This window comes from Hippichthys cyanospilos, chromosome 11 (genome assembly GCF_059441005.1).
Source record: "Hippichthys cyanospilos isolate Australia breed blue-spotted pipefish chromosome 11, RoL_Hcya_1.0, whole genome shotgun sequence".
Taxonomy (NCBI): Eukaryota; Metazoa; Chordata; class Actinopteri; order Syngnathiformes; family Syngnathidae; genus Hippichthys; species Hippichthys cyanospilos.
In genome coordinates this window covers 16,857,707-16,877,571 of record NC_142379.1, presented here as the reverse complement: position 1 = coordinate 16,877,571, position 19,865 = coordinate 16,857,707, and the positions used below count along the sequence as shown (strand labels likewise).

Below are 19,865 nucleotides of genomic sequence, written 5' to 3'. Positions count from 1 at the left end.
CTTGAACCTTTGTCATTAGTCATATCACACATCAGATCAATCAGAGGATGACAGAGGATGGTTCACAAGTGCCGTCAAGGTGTCCTTCAGCTGGCGACTACACCACCATGACTCAACTCAGGGGAGGAGCACAATACTTGCTCCCCATTACGCTGGCAGCTCCTTTTGCATGCCTACATGTCTATGCTCTGATTCTTCTTTGGGGCTCACAACAAAAAGTTCAAGTGAAATTCCATTTTGAGAACTAAAACTATTCCAATAAATCCAATAAAGCAATAAATAAAATTTGAGGTGACATGCCGGATGCTGATAGACAGCATCATAGACCTTGGATTTGTGCACTGGGGCAGTCAAGGGAACAGAAAGGGGCCTTTCCTTAATTGTTTCCATAAAGTTGGAAGCTTTGAGCTGTCCAAAATAGGATGATGTGGAAAAAAGAAGAATTAGAAGTGAGAGGGAATTAACCACCCCTATTCAATAGATACGTCTGAATATTTTTCTGTCCGTAAGGAAAACATTGACGGCGGTGCGTGAGACCACCTCATTGGCTCCCCATCCACGAGTGCCGATAATGCTGATGACGGTGAGACGTGATGAGGTTAGCAGATTCGCCTGATGGGGCGAACAAGTGAATATAAGTGGATTACGTAACACCTTTGTTGCTAGCATTTGTAATTTATGTCCTCAGAGATGTGCGTGTGTTTGTCAAGAGTCGAGAAATACTGAGCAGGAGTTTGTGAAAAATAATTTGCAGATACGCGCAATTCCGGTCTGTTGTTACCTGAATCAGAGTGCGTAGCGACTCCACATAGGATCTCTCTGTGTCCAGCAGTGTCATCATCACATGTTTTCTCATGTCCTATAAAGACAGGAGAAAGTCGGACAATTAATTACATTATCAAGCCTTTTTATTGTCATAGTTCTCATAAGAGCTTTATCTATAATATGCATTGATTGCAAAGATGACAAACTAAAGATTGATAGTCTGTCATGCTTCAGCCTGTTTTTAATGACTCAGATCTTACATGATGCTAACAAGATAGCACTGACATTCACATAGTGGTAAATATTCAACAACAGTCATACATTAGGGCAGAAACAAGTTGAGTTTAGGTCATGAATTCTAATTGGGTCTCTCTCTAGGGATGCTTCCAAAATCATTAGAGACAACAACAACAAAAAAGGACAAAACCATGCGACACACACACAGATAAGGCCCTCAAGCAATACCGAGCTCTATAAATAACTGAAAAATAAACTCCCACATGGATGTGTTTAATCAATGGATCCCTTGTGTGTGTTTGTGGTCGTCTGTGCGCATAAGGCACAGGTGAATTTCTTGCTTTGGGTTATACAATTGCTGTGAACACTGGAATTTTTTTGCGCATCGCTAATGTTTTAATTAGGTTGCAGACAACGCATGAGCACACAGACATAGAAGACGGCGAAATAATGCTAGGAATGTCGGTTTCATTTTGGTAGCAACCAGGTAACCATGGTAACGGCAGCAAAGAGGCAACTCTGACTAATACCGCAACAACACCTCAGGTTTTCAAGGCAGACGACATAATAGAAAAAAACGAAGCAAAGAAAGAAGATAGCAACAGTAGAAAAAAAAAATATGATCCATTTATCCTCAATATCCTCAAACATGATAAAATATTGCACTTCAATAAAATAATCACAAAAATGACCCTGAGAGAGAATCCTATTAAACTACCTGAAAACAAATTGTATTCTTTCAAGTAAAGAAAATAACAAATCAAGTTTACTTTAGTACACTGGATGGAAGAGCAGGAGCGGCATATGGAATGGACTGCTTGTATACAGTATGACTGCTCTCAGAGATTTTAAATGTAGACAGATCAATGTGATCCTGTTATTTTTGTGATGGATATAGGACCGCTATTTGATATCAATACTGGATCGCAGTTAGTGATGTGACGTTCACGGATGAAGCGAGTGTTTAAAGCAGATTTTTACTGTGAAGTCTTCATAAAGAGCCAATCACACATCTCTGCGAATAAAGTGAACTTGAGTAATTCAGATAGAAGGCCTTATGTCGAGTGAATCATTACCATTCTTGACTTGTATAGGTGTCAAAGGCAGTTCATGAGTCAACGTAGCCATTGCCAGCCCAGATCTGTGACGTCTATAGTCACCATTGGCAGTGAATGAATTCAAATCCGGAGATTTTTCTGTAACGGTCTTTTGCTCGTAATTGGGCCTTTGATAAAGACCAAGAGTGTGAAAATGTGTCTGCCACTTTGCTTGTGACTGGATGGGTGTCATTGGTGATTAGTATGCATGGATGAATAGGTGACATTTTTATTCCGTCATACTCTATCCATAAGGATTGTCCATCTTAAATATAATGATGAACTGGAACTGCCGATTAAGTGTCTGCTGGGTGGATTTTGCTCTTTCCCTCAGACACATTAAAAGCCTGTTGACAGGCGGTCAGGGTTCTATATGGCCGGGGTACGGTGAAATTGGAGCGAAAGGATAAATTCAGCCATTGCTTCAGGGAGAGGAATGAGAGCCTTCGACCGCATGAAGGAGAAATGTCACCACAAGACACATGTGAGTGCCTCTGTGAGCTTTTGAAATGTTGCAGGCATGAAGCAGATTTATAAAGCCAAGTCCTCTCTCTACATTGAAATCACATGTTTAACACTAAAGCATCGAAGACAAAATGGATCAGAGCCAGAGGAAAGACAGCCAAGATTTTATGCGTCATGTCTCCTGTAGCCCCACTTGACTCCAATTAATGTCAATTTTCAGATATTTACTAGTAAAATACCCAACTGTCTGGATTTAACCCCCGCCCCATAGGCTTTGCATTGCATATATATATATATATATATATATATATATATATATATATATATATATATATATATATATATATATATATATATATATATATATATATATATATATTATCATTATGGCATGTCTTAATAATGGAAATGTTAATTTGACAGTTTTCCAGCACACAGTAAATATGTGAATCTAAGTTGGTCACCTCAATGGCACAGTTAAGCCTGTTATCCACCAACTCCTCTCATTCATCAATACCTTCCTGCCTATTTTCTTGTAGATTTCATCCCATAGCAACAGTGTACGTAGCTGATGCAGCAACAGGCTGCCCTTTAGCCCAAACAGACTGCATTGCCGTAGCCGTTCTGTGCTATTACTCCTGGTGTCATGTAATCATGCACTAAAAGCATGTGGGTGTCCTCAAACTCACTAATTGCAATTTGTACGCTAGAGGCTGCTGTGATCCACTCTTTAGTGATCAAATGAGCTATCAGATGCATAATTGATCCAACACTTCATTTTTATCTTCACTTCTCAATTCTAAAATATCATAGTCCCTCACAGTTCTGACATGAACACATGTAAGTCAGAGTAATTAATACAATATATTCAACATATTTTGAAGACCAAAATAGAGATAAACTGTTTATTTCTGTTTTTCAGAACCAATAATTATGTTTAAGATCAGGGAGGCCAAACACCGACGGTTGTAACTGAGATTTATTTTTCAGCAAAAGGGTTAGCCACCATCCACATTGCTTTGTTTATTTAATGAAGTCGAGCACAGTTTGGTTTCATTCATTTCCAAGCATGCCAAATTGCTAGGCAGCATTAGTTTTCCCAAATTCTGCCCAATCAAAAATAAATTCCACCTCTGATGTGTCCAATCAGTAAAAACATCCCCCTCTGACATCACTGGTATCTGCTTCTTTGGCGGGAAAAAGCATAGCGCGATGATGCAAATCTCTAGTTTAGGCTTGTTACACGCAACCGCAAAACTGGAGGAGTGGGCAAATCTCCACTTTGGCTGGACGTTTTGAAAGATTAGGTTTTGATGAAGAAAAAAAGCCCCGGCACGAACAGCAAATAGGGCAAACCGGAGACATTTATTGCCAGTTCGAGAAGGCCTAAGTGTACCTGTTTGGCCGAGAAAGAAAAATATCGGTAAATATGGTTCAACAAAAACATCATACAACCACATTTTTCGTTTAACTGGTTGTACAAGTATTAAAGCAAACTTGTAGAAGGTCAGGAAACCTACTTGTCAAAACAACAGCCATACTTACTATCAGGGGCCAGAGACGTCACACATTGACAGTCGATCTTTCTTTTGTTTGTCTCCTATGTAATGAGCGACACGTTGAGCAAACGTTGTCTCGACAAATAGGTTTTCCCAACCACACAGCTCCGATAATAACAATACAATGGTTTTAACAGCACACCGTGCAACGTACTGTATACAAAATCCAAAAGCTATGTACAAGGCTCAAAATTAGCAGTATTGCATCACTCTTTGCAAGTTAAACTTTGGACTTTTTGCCTCATGTAAATATATGGAATCGCTCAACTGAGAATTAAAATGCCCGTCGATGGTCCCAGATATTTTTTGAATGACATTTCCTTTGTGTTCAAGAGTGCCAGTTTTTGTTAGAGTTAAGCCCTGGTCCGTACTGAACAATTGCCATGCTTCCGAGTGTTCACCGTTAAGGCTGCATCTTCAATTGACATTGTGCCTACACTGTTGGAGGAGGAGTAATCATGTAAAGCGATCATGTCCGCCGACCGCATGGGAGGATTTCGGCAACTTGGGGTGAAATGATTCCTTGTGTATTGTGGGTAATTAAAAAAGTATGCAAGTTTACTTGATCGGACTAAGAAAAACAACATAACAAACCATGCCGCCGATGCGTTTACGTTAGCCAACATCAAAATAAATACAGCATATAATACATGAATGTCTATACAATAGCCTTGCCAAGCTTTCTTTTTCTGAACAATGTTTGCATTCTAATTGGCTTGACTTGCCCTTGCGACTTCATCTCAAATTATTGCCATCATATTGCATAGCTCACAAACATCAGCACCTTGGCATTAAGGATGCTAAGAAACCCCTCGTTAGTTATGCTGTCATTGTATGATACCGCACAAGTCTCCCCTCGCTGCTAACGTGAGAACGAGCCGAATGGTGCATTCAATTGCACTTGGAGGGCTAAATAAAGCCTTTTACGCATTAAATATAAGATAACATAACAACAATAATAATAGCAATTGTTACTAATGTCATATTTTCAATTGAATAAAAAAACTGCTTAAGGTCCCTGGGATCAACCTGCTAAAAAGTTACTCCTCAAACTAAGTCAGTGATTCATAAGTCACTGTGTTCACTATAATAACAACTACTGCTTAGTCTACTTCATCACTATACACGAAGCCAAATGATACTTGTCATACTAACATTTACAGTAAGTGTTTTAATTCATATCGTTGAACTACAGTAAATCTGAGAGCGCAAAAAGATCTGCGTGATAATTTAAATGTGTGGAACAATTACAAGTATGTATCTGAAGTAAATGATCAGTTAATATTTCTCTGCCCTCAACAAGATTAACTTGAGTCCCTCACACATGTAACACACTTGTATGTGGATTAACAGGCTGAGTGTTAAGATTAGCAAAGGTTATGTTATGTCAGTCAGAGTTTGTGCGTTTGCAGGTAAATAATGTGACAGGCTCTCTCAAGCAATGTCTTGAAGTTTCACTCTTGTTATGATAAACTAACATACAACAGCTGCAAAAACTAAAGCACCGAATGTGAGAGAGTGAAGGTGTAGAGAGATGAGAGTGGACACACACAGACAAGGTGGAAGTCAATATGAGTGTCAGTGATTATCACGTGATTCACTTCAGCTCTAATTCCATTACACACTGCAGCGAGAAGAAATACACAGCAACCCTCAGATAAAGGGACACATTAAGCGGTAGAGCATTCATAAAAATATTTACGATACTGGCTTGCTGGAGTTGCATCGAGCCAGAAGAAAAGTGAGGGTGTACCTCTGCATTAGAGTGTTGCCTCGCAGCACAATGTCCGTTCAAATTCCCGTTATTGTTTCTGGTATGATCCGAAGCATCGGTTTTGGCCAAAAATTCCTCTCTTCCAGCATCCCTTTCTCCTCCACCTCCCTCGTCTCCGAGATGCGCGCCGTTCATTTCCTCCAGAGCGATACCGAACGGAGCTAGGGTCCGAACCATCTGCAGCATCCGTTGTTTTGACACAAGGAACAACCTGAGATCACCTGCAGTTTTTTATTTGCGTTTCGCTAGCATCATCGGATTCTTCACTTCTTATGAAATAAATACTTGAGGGTGAAGAATAAAAGCACAGTCACGGTCATTTCTTAAAAACACACACACAAATCCAATATCAACAGCAACAAACACTGGAAAAAAATCAGTCCATCAAGAAAATCTTGCAATGTTGGAGTCAAAGTGAGCACCTTGTCACACCATGTGTGACTGTGCACCATACACTCTCCGTAAATGCGACGAAGCAACACTTCGGCACCCTCGTTTCCAACTGCATGGATGATGTAAGCAAGAGATGAGCACAGGTTGATGCGTGTGCATGTGTGTGTGTCACAGCCCGCCCCTTGGGTGTGTGTATAATAAGACACAGCAGGCACAAGCAGACGCAAGCAGCGGGCGTCCAGCTCTGCTCTGCTCAGCCACACTGGACCAATCCACTCATAAATAATCAATGCGAGGGATGAGAAGCGGTATTCCGTTTGATTCCATCAGTAATAGAGGGTTTTATATTTCTGCAATAAGGTTAATAAACAGAGATGTAATCTGGCCTTTTTGTTTAACAGAATATGCCGTTTTGGCACATGGGATAAGAGATATTTAGGCTATTCCTAATACATTACAAGCCTATTTAATATTCCCAACCATGTAGTCAGGGTCATAGCAACACATTATAGCTCAAAAAAGCAGCCTTAAAAATAAGTCATGTTTTGTCAATGACTTTAGCCTATACAGGTCTTAGTAAATAAAACAAGGGTGCTTGGAGGGGACCTCTTTTTTGTATCCAGCAGAGATCAGAAGCTAGTGGCAAGAAAGGTCACAAAAGGACATTTAAAGGTGAGCTTCTAGCAGGAAATTGGCCTTTAATCCATGTTGCCATCCCAACAATAGATGATTTTGAAGGTTTGCTGACAGAGATCATAAATATATAAACAACATATATAGGCCTATATATATATATATATATATATATATATATATATATATATATATATATATATATATATATATATACATACAACATATATATACAACATATAAACACCTTACATGTTATTTGCCTACTCATCGACACAACATCAGATTCCATTTTGAACTCAGGATGGCGGAATGTCCAAGTATAATATATTTTAAGAGTTTTAAACATGCACAAAACAAACAAAAAAAAACATGCACAAAACACCATCTAAGTAAAGACAGTGTGTTAAAAAGCGATGGATTTTGTATACAGGCGACAGTTTGATGCTGGAATGGATTACTTTTTTTTACTTGTTTACTGATCATTTTAAAAAAAAAAACAAAAAAAAAAACCTTTACCCCAGCGTTAATAAAACGTATCCATGACAACGTCACGACAAACACAACCTCCGCATTTCCTGTTTTTGCAGCATATGCTGTTGCTTGGTAACATTGAAAAAATACACACATGAATGTTTGTGGTCAGTGTCAGGCAGTTAAAAATGTATTAACAGTAACGTTCAAACTATTTATGCTCTGTATAAAATTTATTTAAGTAGTTTCTATTTTGTGTAAGTGTAATAAAACAAACATTTTCTATGTTTATTCTAATTTACAAGTTGATCTCCCAAAAATCTGCAAAAAAAGGCATATCCTATGAAGTACATGGATGAGAAAGCTTCAGGCAAGGGTCATTTAGAATGTTTCCCTACAATATGTTTTGGTTATTATGTCTCATTTTCTGTACCGATATATTCCAAAAATGATAACACTTGGTCTGAATATTCCCTGGCCATGCTGTTGCTTTAGTTCTGACTAAAAATAATACATGGGCAAATAAATAAATGAATACTCAAAAATATGTAATACAAAATTTAAAAATCTCAAAACATAACCATTGTATTAAATCACTTTGGACTAAACAATATGCACTGTAGATTTATAGATTCATGTACACAGTAAATAGCATGCCACTCAGCACATATGTGATGGATCATAGGTGGGCTGACCTTACAACCTCCTGTACCAAAAATATATTTCCCTCTCACCTTAGTACGATGTGAGTGTGCTTTAACTCGTTGATCTGCTCGCCCACCTACCACCTGGACCAGCAAAATGTTGCTAAATGACAGCCAATATGACATGCATCATTGCCAAAGACAACACCCCTGCACCATAATATTAGTCAGGCTTGAGTCAAATCAGGTGAACATGGAGGAGGACAGATGACACCTTTAGGCACATCCCCACACCGTTGGATGGGGGTGAATTAAAGAGGTTCTACAGCTAAAGATGAGTTAGGCTAGATTCACACTGCAGCCTGAAGTAGGGGTGTACAATAGATCAAATTTAATCACTGTCACGAGATTGGCTGCCACGATTAATTAAGCTTTTAACATTTAAAAAGTCAAGCACTTTTTTTGATAACAAGTCAAATCAAGCACTTTGTCATCCTACCACCAGGGGGCAATGTTTCCCACGTTTGCATGACCAAAGCCTCAGCTTTTCTGCCCCTCATTCATTATTCACGAGTGTGAAATGGCATTGATTTTCTCACCTGATTCCTAATACTGTATATACAGTGCTACCTGTCATTTGAGACCCATTTTGAAATATCCGATTGTCAAAAAATTTGAATGAATTCAGTTTTAAATAACTGAAAATGACATTTTGACTTCTAATTGATTAAAATTTGCTTAAAAGTAAAAATGTGCTTGGTTGTAAGTGGGCTTCATTTTTTTCATTGGTTTGCACTCAGCAAGTAAGTTAGCTGTGCTGCCTTGTGTGACAAGTTTTAATTATTGTTTACCTTATTTATTATTCACTTTATTTATTTACTGGTAGATTATTATTATGTGTAAGTATCAAGCCTTGAAGCCTTGTTTATATGTTTGTTTAAAAAAGGGCCAAGAAATAGACATGTTTGATCAAACATGATGAATAATCATAATTTACTCCTAAAATTTAAGATCGGAAATATTATAGCTCTACTAAGACAGCCATTTCAACATACATTATTTGGAAATAATAAACAATCTTACAAATAAATCATGTTTCACAAAAAATATCAGAATTGAGAATTAAGTCCTGCAGTGTGAACATTGCCTTTGTAGACAAGTGTCCACACAAGGGTTGAAATGTGTGAATGTATGTGAAATATTGTTTGCCTGAATAGATCAAAACCTTTGCAGTTGGACCAGTACGTGTGTTTGGATATGGGAGTTGTCCACCTGGTGTGTTTGATATTTTAAATATTTCAGAACATGAACAAGAAAAGAAAAAACATCTTTAACGAAAAAACACAATTTTAAGCATGTATGCCATGTTGACTTCAGGCACACAAGTGTGGTAGATATGTGTATGAGCCTGTGTGTCTCTGCTATGCGGAAACGATGATGACAGGTAATTAGACTAAAATCAACCATGAAAATGTATATAATTTACAATCAAATGTCAAGCAGTGAGATCATCTTTTTGTGTGGTCAATTTGGTGTTGAATCACGCAGGTTAAAAACACGTTGTGAATTTAGACTACTGTACTGAGCATCACTGTAACTGCTCAGGTACTGTCCACAAGGGGGCAGCAGCCATAATAAAGAAAAAGCTTACCAGTATTTACACTGCTTTCTGCATACTGTATGTCTCCAAACCAGTATCAGTGTCAAGGTGCAATCACGTTCAATTTCAATAATAGACTTGTTTTATACAATAGTGTACCCATTTAAGGTAGATTGGAATTCAGTGACAGCCCTGTGCTTGCTAATGAAACCATATCACGTGTTGAGATTGAGAACACAAAGGTAACCAGAGAGGCTCATGCTCCCAAAGCTGGCTGCTCTGTGTATGGGCAAGAGATACATGTGCAGTCAAAAGAGCCTTTGTCTTCAATAGGTTTGGAACCTTATGCGCTGGCCCACATATTGTAATCATCAACGAGAGGACACACTGTGGTTTAGCAAGAAAAAACCATCTTGAATGTGACTTGCCAGTAAACTACAAACAGACTTAGCAGTTTCATTACATTGACCAAAATAGTAGGTAGTTCATCCATAAATCCATTTTCTACAGTGATTGTCCTCAATCGAGCTAGGGTCTATCTCAGATGACTAAATCAAGGGCTGGTCGCCATGTGCGAGAGGATCTCTGACAGAAAAAGGCCGTGTAGTACAAGTGATTTAAAATGTGACATTACACTATGTTAGCCAAAGAGGCGCAAACAACCTGTTTGAACTTTACGGCGGTTCATGAATTGAGCCACCCATATGTTGTAGATTTTTCAGAAAATTGTCATATATGGTATACTATATACATGTAGAAACTCAGTGCATATTACTGTGTTTTTGTCTAGTACCATGTAATTAAAATTAAAAAAAAAAGACACAGAAGGTCCCCAGCTGAGCATTCTTTTGTCCGCGTGTGCGTATTGGGGCACTGGCGGAGAAACTAACCCACGTCTACATGAAAGGTCATAGCATGTACTGTATCACTACAGCATCAATGTAATCAGATTTCCTGTATACTGTGATTATATAAGTGTGCGTAGTTAGTCATCCATGCATATTTGAAGAGACACACCAGGAGGAGCCTTGCATGCATTCTTCCTTATGAAGTCATGCTGCCAGCATTTAATCAGAAATCCCATCACTTCCTGTCCAGCAACCTATCCCAGAATGCACTGGGCTCCAGAGATATCCATCACAAAGTCCCTAACCCCAATACCACACCGGAAATACCTCCTCTGGCTTGCTGTATCTCCCAGCCAGTATCCTTTTTCTAATTCTCCTTCCATTTCTCTTTGTCTGTCCTTTAATTTCTTAAATTCCTTGCATGCCGCCAAAACAAACTATAAAACAATTTCCCTTCTATAAGCCTTTGCTTCCTAGGTAAGGTCAAAAGGGAAAACAAGAAGGTTTTGTAATAATATGTTCAACATGACACTACTAGTCTAAAGACAGCTTTCTGATTAATGTCGTTTATGAAATATGAATTAAGCAGAAAAATCCTCCATTTTGCCACTTGCTGTAGACTGAAAGTGACATCACAGTGTCTATTTGCTACTGTAACGACTGTCCTGGCTCACCTGTTTTCTGGTTATGTGATCTTTGCAAGCTCAGAAGCTATTGTGCAATGCTAAACCTAAGTAGGAACTACAGTACTGTATGATTTTGCCAGTATACTCTACCTTTCTCTTACCTATAACCGCAAACCCTCATTCTCCGTATTTTCTCTTTTGACTCTTTTCTTAACATTCCTGACGCCCCTAAGGCCTTAAATCCATACATGTGTGTGTGGACATTTGTGCAATTGTGTGTGTAGTAGAGGTTTCCTACAGTAAACAGTGTTGTGTCATGGCTTGGTACGATTGTCTGGTTCCAAATTTCAGGAAGGCGCTTCTCTGTTCCAACATGACTAGTGCACAAAACAAGGTCCACAAAAGCGTGCTTGGATGAATGTGATGTGGAAGAACTTGACTAGCTTTGACCTCAACCGCATCACACACTTTTGAGATGAACTAGGGTAGAGATATCAAGCCAGCACACCTTCAATCTTCAATTTGAAAGTGGGAAGATGAGCGAAATGAGCAGAAGAGAGAATAAGTAGCAAGACGGTGAGTCCAAGTTCTTTTATTGGTCAGTCAGTTACTATGTAACAGTGGTTGCCACAGTAACATGTGAATGGAGGACAAAGCATGAATAAGAAAAGGAGAGGGTGTGGGAAACAGCGAGAGAGAGAGAGAGACAGAGAATGAGGAAGGGAGAGAGAGAGGAGAGAGAGCTATCATTATTTGCTGCAGAGTTTATGAATGAACCATTTCGATCGGAACAATAGAGAGAATAGAGAGGGGGGTCCTCGGTTTATTATGGAGTTACTGTATGTACCTCAAATTTATACAGTACCTAAGTTGGAACCTACCACATCAATCAGTAACATTGGTGAGGGCATTATGACGTTAACGTTGTATGAAAAAACATTAAGTACGGCTGTGTGCTAAGCGTCAACCTGCCATCATAAAGCCGCTATTAAAAAAGAATTAACCCTCTTATATTTTCTGAACATCCAAAAAGATAAACTTGTCAGGGAAACATTCTAAAGGCAACAATTTCCAAAGTCTTTAAAAAGACTAAAAACACCAGCATTCTAGAAAGAGCAAGCAAACACTGATGAAGCTCAGTTGACAAAAGTTCACATTGACTACAATCTCAATAGAAAAAAGGTTATGCCATGTCGTCTATGCCATGATGATCCATTTATACTGTAACACGCCCACATGAAACACTGACATTCCACAAGATATACTTGTACGCACACACACGCCCATCAACACATAGCTCCGGCGCCACGAGGGTATTTTTCATCATCCGACAAACATTAACAAGTGCGCTGTCAAAATATTCACTCACAGTGTCACAGCGGACTTTGTGACTCCTGGTATACACAATACACTGTCGAGCCAAATATTTGCCATTCGGACATTTGCAACTAAATAAACGTGAGAGGGCCAAAGTCATTTTGGAATAAACACGTCTGCCTCAAACTATTATGTCATAGGGTTGCAAAACATCAGTAACTTTCAACATTGGACCCTTTCACTGTATACTGTAAAAATTCAGAAATTTTCAGAGAATAATTTGAATAACAGAAATTTGCTGTAAGCCCCGACTTTTTCCTTGTGATTGTATGTATGAATTATCTGCAATGTGTTTATATGTTCACTAAAATTATCTAGCAATTAAACATTGGGACACAAAAGAAGATGCTAAAGAACTGCTAACTCTGCAGTATTCTGTTGGTGTTATGTTGAAAATAATTTTTGGATATATGCAGGCATGTTGAGTATGTTAAAGAGAGGATGTTGTTGTTAAAATGTTTTATTTTATTTTATTATTTTAATTAAAAAAAGCTTAAAACCAAAATTAAAAAACTTTCATATAACATCTTTTTGCTTAAATATCTGATGTCATGACCTGCGCCTTACACACACACACACACACACACACATATATACACATATATACATATATATATATATATATATATATATATATATATATATATATATATACATACATATACAGTGAGCCCCGAGTTTACGAACTCCATTTTACGAATTCTTCATCTTACGAACGTGGACCGCGGCGTTTTTTTGTCCCCCCTCTTACGCACAAACAATCCAACATGCCGGTCAGTGTGTCCGCTTTGCTGCATCAACAAAAATAACTATTCTTGCATGTTGCGGAAACGCCGATATGCTATTGGTCTTATAAGGTCACAGTCACGGTCTCAGTCACGGTCTCAGTCACGGAGATGCCGATATGCTGTTGGTCGATTATTCTCTCTGTGGTGAGAATGTCTGCCTGAATATTGAGAGGTCTGCATTCCTGTGCAGAGTTTGCATGTTCTCCCCTTGCCAGTGTGGGTTTTCTCTGGGTACTCCACTTTCCTCCCGCATTCCCCAAAACATGCATGGTAATGTATATTGGAAACTTTCAAGAACTTTACAGGAACATTTTCTCAACTTTTCCCCAACCCATGTTCAGCATTGTTGCTTTCCCACAAGAGGCTCATGTTTCCAAACACGGATATCACCAGCAATTGTGCACAAAACAGTTTATAACTAATAAGTCGTGCCAAACCACTGAAAACTCCTTTTAAAATGTCAAAATATGTAGCGCCACTAGTCTCAGTCTGTGCAAGAACACTTTGAAATAAAACACACGACATCATTAGATACAAGGAAGATGTGGAAAGGGGGAAATGGGAAAAAAAGGTCAAGTGTGCTTTTTGTTTAGATTACAGCCATTTCATTTTGTAATGGTTTCTGGAGTGAGTGGTGTGACCTAATATGTGATATTTAAAGAGAGCAGCAGCAGGACATTTAGTTAATGTGTACCTCTTAGTAAAGCCAGGGAGGAAAGAAAAGCTTTGTGTTGGGCGAGCTCTCAAAAAGTGGGTGTGCATCCTTTCTCTAGACCGACAGACAGTTTGGCCTGAAAGTGGGTGAATTTTGGGTTATGACAGCATAATAAGACAGAATACTAAAATGGAAAATGAGCAAGGAAGAAAGAGATGCCAAAGAACTTTAGGAGAGCAAAAAAGTGGAAGAAAATAAGAGAGCAGACCCCCTTGTTAAACCGTGTACTCACTCTCTCCTTATATGGCAGTATTGCATGTGTGTGTGTGTGTGTGTGTGTGTGTGTGTGTGCGTGTGGCTGTGGGCTCAGTCCCAGTGTTGCTTAAAGAAGTAGTGATTAGATCAGAGAATGCACCCTCACGAAACTCCCACTAAATTTTCTTACTTCATGAAACAAATCTTCTGCATTCAATAATCAGAAAATGATACTCCTGAATTACCGGACGACTCATTAATAAGGAAGTTATTTTTAAGCCCTAGAAAATTCTCACCTCCCATGGAATAATGTTTAACATTTTAAGACGATTTAAGAAAAAAAATTCCTAACAATGGTAAGGATGAAAACTGTTGGAGAGGATGTTGAAGATGTGGAAAAAAAAAACACTTTTTGGTGGAGTTGTGACTTGTCAAAGGAGAATAAAAATGCTACATTATAATGTAGAAATTAATCCAAAAACCCTTTCCTCTTCATTTCCCATAATACCCTATTTTTTTGCTCATGTTTCCAGAATGCTTTGGCTCAATACCAAATGACTGGAATGCAGGATTCCAGGTAGTCTGTGTGCACACAACTGGGCACACACACAGCAAAAACAGAACTATCCAAACTTACAGGTCAATGAGAAATATAATCATTATGAAAATGTGCATGCACGAAGATCTCTGTCATCTTCCCCATAAATGTAAAATTCATGCCATACATGACAATAGCGACAGCTGTCATATTTCTGTCTTTATTACACAATCACTTGCTAAACATCTTTGTCCCCCCTTTCCTTTTTTTTTTTTTTTTGCCTTGTGGGTAATAGTCAGGACACTGAGCTACAGTACCTATTAAAAGTTTGGAAACACCTTCAAATTCAAATGCTCTCAAACACATTAAAAATCATTCCAAGTCATAAAACATCATCTACAACAAAGGTGACTGAGAAAATACTTAAGATAAGCTAAGATGTTATGGCAAAATGCACCTGTTTTGAAGACTCTAAATCAGAGGTGTCCAACATACAGCCCGTGGGCCGGATCTGGCCTCCGATGGGGTTCAATACAACCTGCAAGATTATTTTGTGAAGCATTAAAAAAAATGAGTAGGACCAATTCAGTAGTCCGCTGTCCATAATACCAAAATGTCCTCGTCTATGTAAAAGCAGAGGTCCCCAAAAGTCAGTTCGCGACCTGGTACCACTTCATGGATCAACTGGTACCAGGCTAGATGGGTCACACCCGAAATGATGTTTTGGAACTGATGTAGTTCATCCTGTAACATTGTGGATAACATGCTAGCGAATGTTAGTTCTTATCTTCAACATGTTATATAGTGCGGCCTTGTATGCATTTAGCTCATTAACATTTTCGTTTGTGCCAGATACAATCTTTACATATGTTAGCATATGCAAATGTTTTGCATTGATAAGTACTCATTTGCATCCAATTAACATGTTGTATCAAAATGAATAGCATTCGTTGTTCAGTTAGATGATCGATTTAGTCAATGCAGTTTGTGTACATTTTGGGGCAGCAGCCTCAAATGTATTTTTGAGTCTAAGCAAGCTGAGGGCTCCCATTAGTTTGTCGTTAATGGTGAGCTCATATTTTATATGCCCTTCTTTTATTAAAAGAAATTAAATTGAAAAAACAACAGTGAACAAGTGTGTCGTCCTGAGCTGCAGTCAGCCTTAACTAACGCTTGTACTGTGTTCCTCGTGCCTGACAATAGTGAATATTACACAAAAAATCTTTTTTTTTACAAGCAATACCCGGATGAGCACTGCAAGTTACAAGCAGAAATAACCAATTGCCACACTTGAGAAGAGCTTTCTGATCGCTTCAGTGACCGAAAGTGGAACACACCAGGGTTTTTGGTTGGCATTAGTATGTATCTTTGTTGTGTTACTGGACAGTGCACGTAAAATCCTTCAATCTCCCCAAAGAGATTTACAATGGCCGGGGGCTGCCATCTGAGCCATTAACAGACATTCGCCTCTTTTCCATGTTTTATTTTCAACAATCAGTCTTGTATTTCTTTTTAAAATTACTCTATTTATAGATCAACATGAAGCATACACCGCTGTTATATGTGACGAAATGTCATTATTTCTTCTTTGAGAGTTTTTTAAACGTGTTGAGTATATCATAATGTGACTGCCACCCAGTGTTCAAAATGATACACTACAGAAGCATTTTATTCTATAAAATGCTTTGCACTTCACTGCACTCATTGATTTGGCAGATTTGACATGATTTTGATTGGGCCATTTTCATTCCTCTGGATATGAGTGTCTAATCCTGTAGATACATTAGATAGATGTGATATATATATATATATATATATATATATATATATATATATATATATTTTTTTTTTTTAACCCTAGTTATTTAGAACTGTGACTACAATTTTTTATGCTTTAGTTTTTCCTAAAGCCAGAGGAATAAAAATGAATTTGTGGATCATACATGATTTGCCTTTATCCTCTAAAATTAAATATTGAAATCATCCTCCAGGAGCTAATTCCAGAATTTTCGCACTAGTAACACAAATATTGCTGTAAAATCTACAATAACTGTTTCTTTGATTAATGTTTCAAGGCTAAAAATATCAAACTGAGCCCGCCTTCTTGTGCTATGTGTAAACGTATTTGGCATAAAGTACTAAATTTCACACCATTTAAACCTGGTTTGTAAACCAAAAACACCATTTGGCACCCGATCATAAAAGAATTGGCATCTGAACAGCAATAGCATCTCTCAGTATACACACACACACACACACACACACACACACACACAGAAAAACATATCCCCAGTCCCTTATCTTGTCATTTTCATTACCCTTCCACATGGAAGGAAAAAGTTTGTTTTTCTGGGGAAGACAACATTCCCAGGCCACTTTTATAACTTTCTATTAATAGAGCTTGTACAAACACCCCCTCTTCCAAACAGACCCCCCCCCCCCCCCACACACACACACACACACGTGCACACAAACACACAACATTTCTAAAATGATTTTGTAGTTCCTCACAGGAAGTCAAAAACAAGTGTCAAGTGTTAACCACCATGTTTCAAGTAAATGTCGAATAAGCAAGTAAAGTTTAAGCGGTAAATTAGAGTTGCAAAAGTGAAACAAACAGTTAAACAAGTAAATTTCAACCTTGTCAAGCTATTGGGGTAAATCAAATCACAGTCTTGCTCAGCCACAAAGTATATAAATAGAACAAAACATGTTGATGAGAAAGGTCAGAAAATACAGAATTATCTTAAAAAAAGCTTTGTACTAGTTTTCTGTTGGCCCAGTCTGATTCGACGTGTAATTAACCTGACGAATACAGAATTAAATTTAATTATCTATAACAGTAGTGTTAAACGTGTTGATCACCAAAGATCAATCACAAAGGTAATACTTGGGGGTTTGCATGACATCACGGAACATACAATAAATAAATGAATAAATAAAATGAAAACCTTTCCCAAAGGACTAAGCTAATATCGCCAGCGCCATTTAGTATGCATTCTTCATACTTGTGATGTTCTGAATTTTAGTTCTCTGGTAGCGCAATAAGCTCCCAACTCTGAGACAAGGGTGCTTAAAACGAGATCTTGGGGCAAATAAGTTTGGGCATCTTTGATCTGTAACAGAAAATTGTATCCAGCCTTTAAAAAATGAAAACTGCAGAATCTAATCTGACTTGAGTCAAGTCACATGACACAGGTCCCCCATCTCTAGTTACCAATAGCACACAAGAGGGTTGCCTCATCCAACAATCATTGAGATGTGACACATAGAGACAAAAATACAATATTCTCCTTTGTGGTTGAACCTTAAGACTGATTAATATGCTGCGCCTGCCTTTTTTTCCATATTGACCATCTGTAACATTGACCAGCAGCTCTTGCTCTACAGAATCAGTAGCTGTTCACGAACGACAATTGGGTATCGCATGGCTTTGCATTTGGCTATGCATTTGAGGCAGAACTAGCCAAAGCATGATATTGCCATGTCAGAAATGTATCTTTACGTAGCATTATATAGCTTTTGCCCAATAGCAGGGGTCGGCAACCCGTGGCTCCAGAGACGCAGGCGGCTCTTTAGCGCCGCCCTAGTAGCTTCCTGGAGCTTTTTCCCCAGAGCTTTTTTTAAAAATGTATGAAAATGGAAAAAGATGAGAAGGAAATATATGTTTTGTTTTAATGTGGTTTATAAACATGCCACAAACATTCTTCATGTTTTTCAAATGAGTAGAATAAATATTAAATTTCAACATTCCCTTCAATGAAAATCTGCATCATTTACGCACGTTTTTTGAACTTGTCATGTGTGGCAAAGCTGATGAGATCATACATCGCTAATCTGGGTTTGTTTTGAGCTGCGCCATACGGCGTTTAGAACTCCGCATCAGACACCTAGCACTGAACGACGTTGGTTTTGAAAAACGTTTCCTTTTTATGCCTGACCCCGACGGGCGTTTTTCCAAAGAAAACATTAGTCGCGGCTAGGGGTCTAGAGCAGCTTTCTGGGACACCACTAGGCACAAAAAAAAAAAAAAAAAAAGATGTAAACATGTATGGCAAAATTAAAAACAGAACATTAAGAACATGGATTAGAGGTGCGTATGATCTCATCGGCTTGCCAAACATGCCATGGATCCCGAAGGGAAAAGGAAATATAACTGGGGTAAACAGAGGATTCAACAGTTCTTGGACAAGAATCATTTGCGGTCATTGCTAATGCAGAAGGATTGCATGTATGTTTGTTCTGTAAGGAAAAATTGTATATAAAGAAAAACATCTTAAATTTTGAGAAGCTATTATGTCTGAAAACAGAAGTCACATTAAACAGGTGGGAACACAATCATGTCAGAGGCACATATTTATTAACAAATTGGCTGTTTTTTAGAAGAGATTTCTGCTTTTAAAAGTATAAATTTGGAATTACACATTAGTCCAAGTATAACATTCTATGGTGTTGTTTTTTTCTAATCCTCAAAATAAAAATGACAACAAAAATCTGATTATTCTATTACTAAATTTTTAAACTTAAAGCAACATCGTACAGTAGAGTAATCACGTGATGCGTTATTCTCTCATTTGCATGAACTGCATGGAAAACAAACACAATAATGAAGGCTAATCATAGTAGCCTACTAAGTCATTTTGTCAAAATGTCATTTAGACATCGGCTAATATAGCTAATATAAACACTTAATTACCTTCATCATGAGGCTTTTGTAAGGCTTTCATTTTTTTTGCTGCTCCAGAGAGGCTTGGTTATTTATTTATTTAATTTTGCTTTAATATGGCTCTTTGAACATTTTGGGTTGCTGACCCCTAGTCTATATAATAATTAGATGCATGGTTTCATCAACGAGACAACAACAGTTGCTTTCAACACAAAGTGGGGTGGACCCTTATTCTTAGTTGTTCAAATTTTCATTGATATTATGTAGGCAGCTGGCAGATTCCTGAACTGACTTTAGCACCCTTCATCCCACATATGTTACTTACAGGCAGAACCAAGGAAAAAGTCATGAAAATGCCCATTTTACAGTCCAGTGTAAGGGTGGCTCATGAAAGAAGTGCATCAAGCACTTCTCAACCTCCAGAGCCACCCACCAACCCAACTCCACCCAAACACCCACCCCCATCTCCCT

At 38.2% G+C, this 19,865-nt stretch overlaps 1 protein-coding gene across 1 annotated transcript in view; it reads right to left on the bottom strand.

Moving 5' to 3' along the window:
• The window catches only part of arhgef17 (Rho guanine nucleotide exchange factor (GEF) 17), a 55,559-nt gene that overhangs the window by 18,023 nt on the left and 17,671 nt on the right, over positions 1-19,865 (bottom strand). Inside the window, exon 2 of the mRNA XM_088426824.1 lies at positions 782-859. Coding sequence (XP_088282950.1) covers positions 782-859 — 78 coding nt within the window. The remainder of the gene's footprint in view (positions 1-781; positions 860-19,865) is intronic.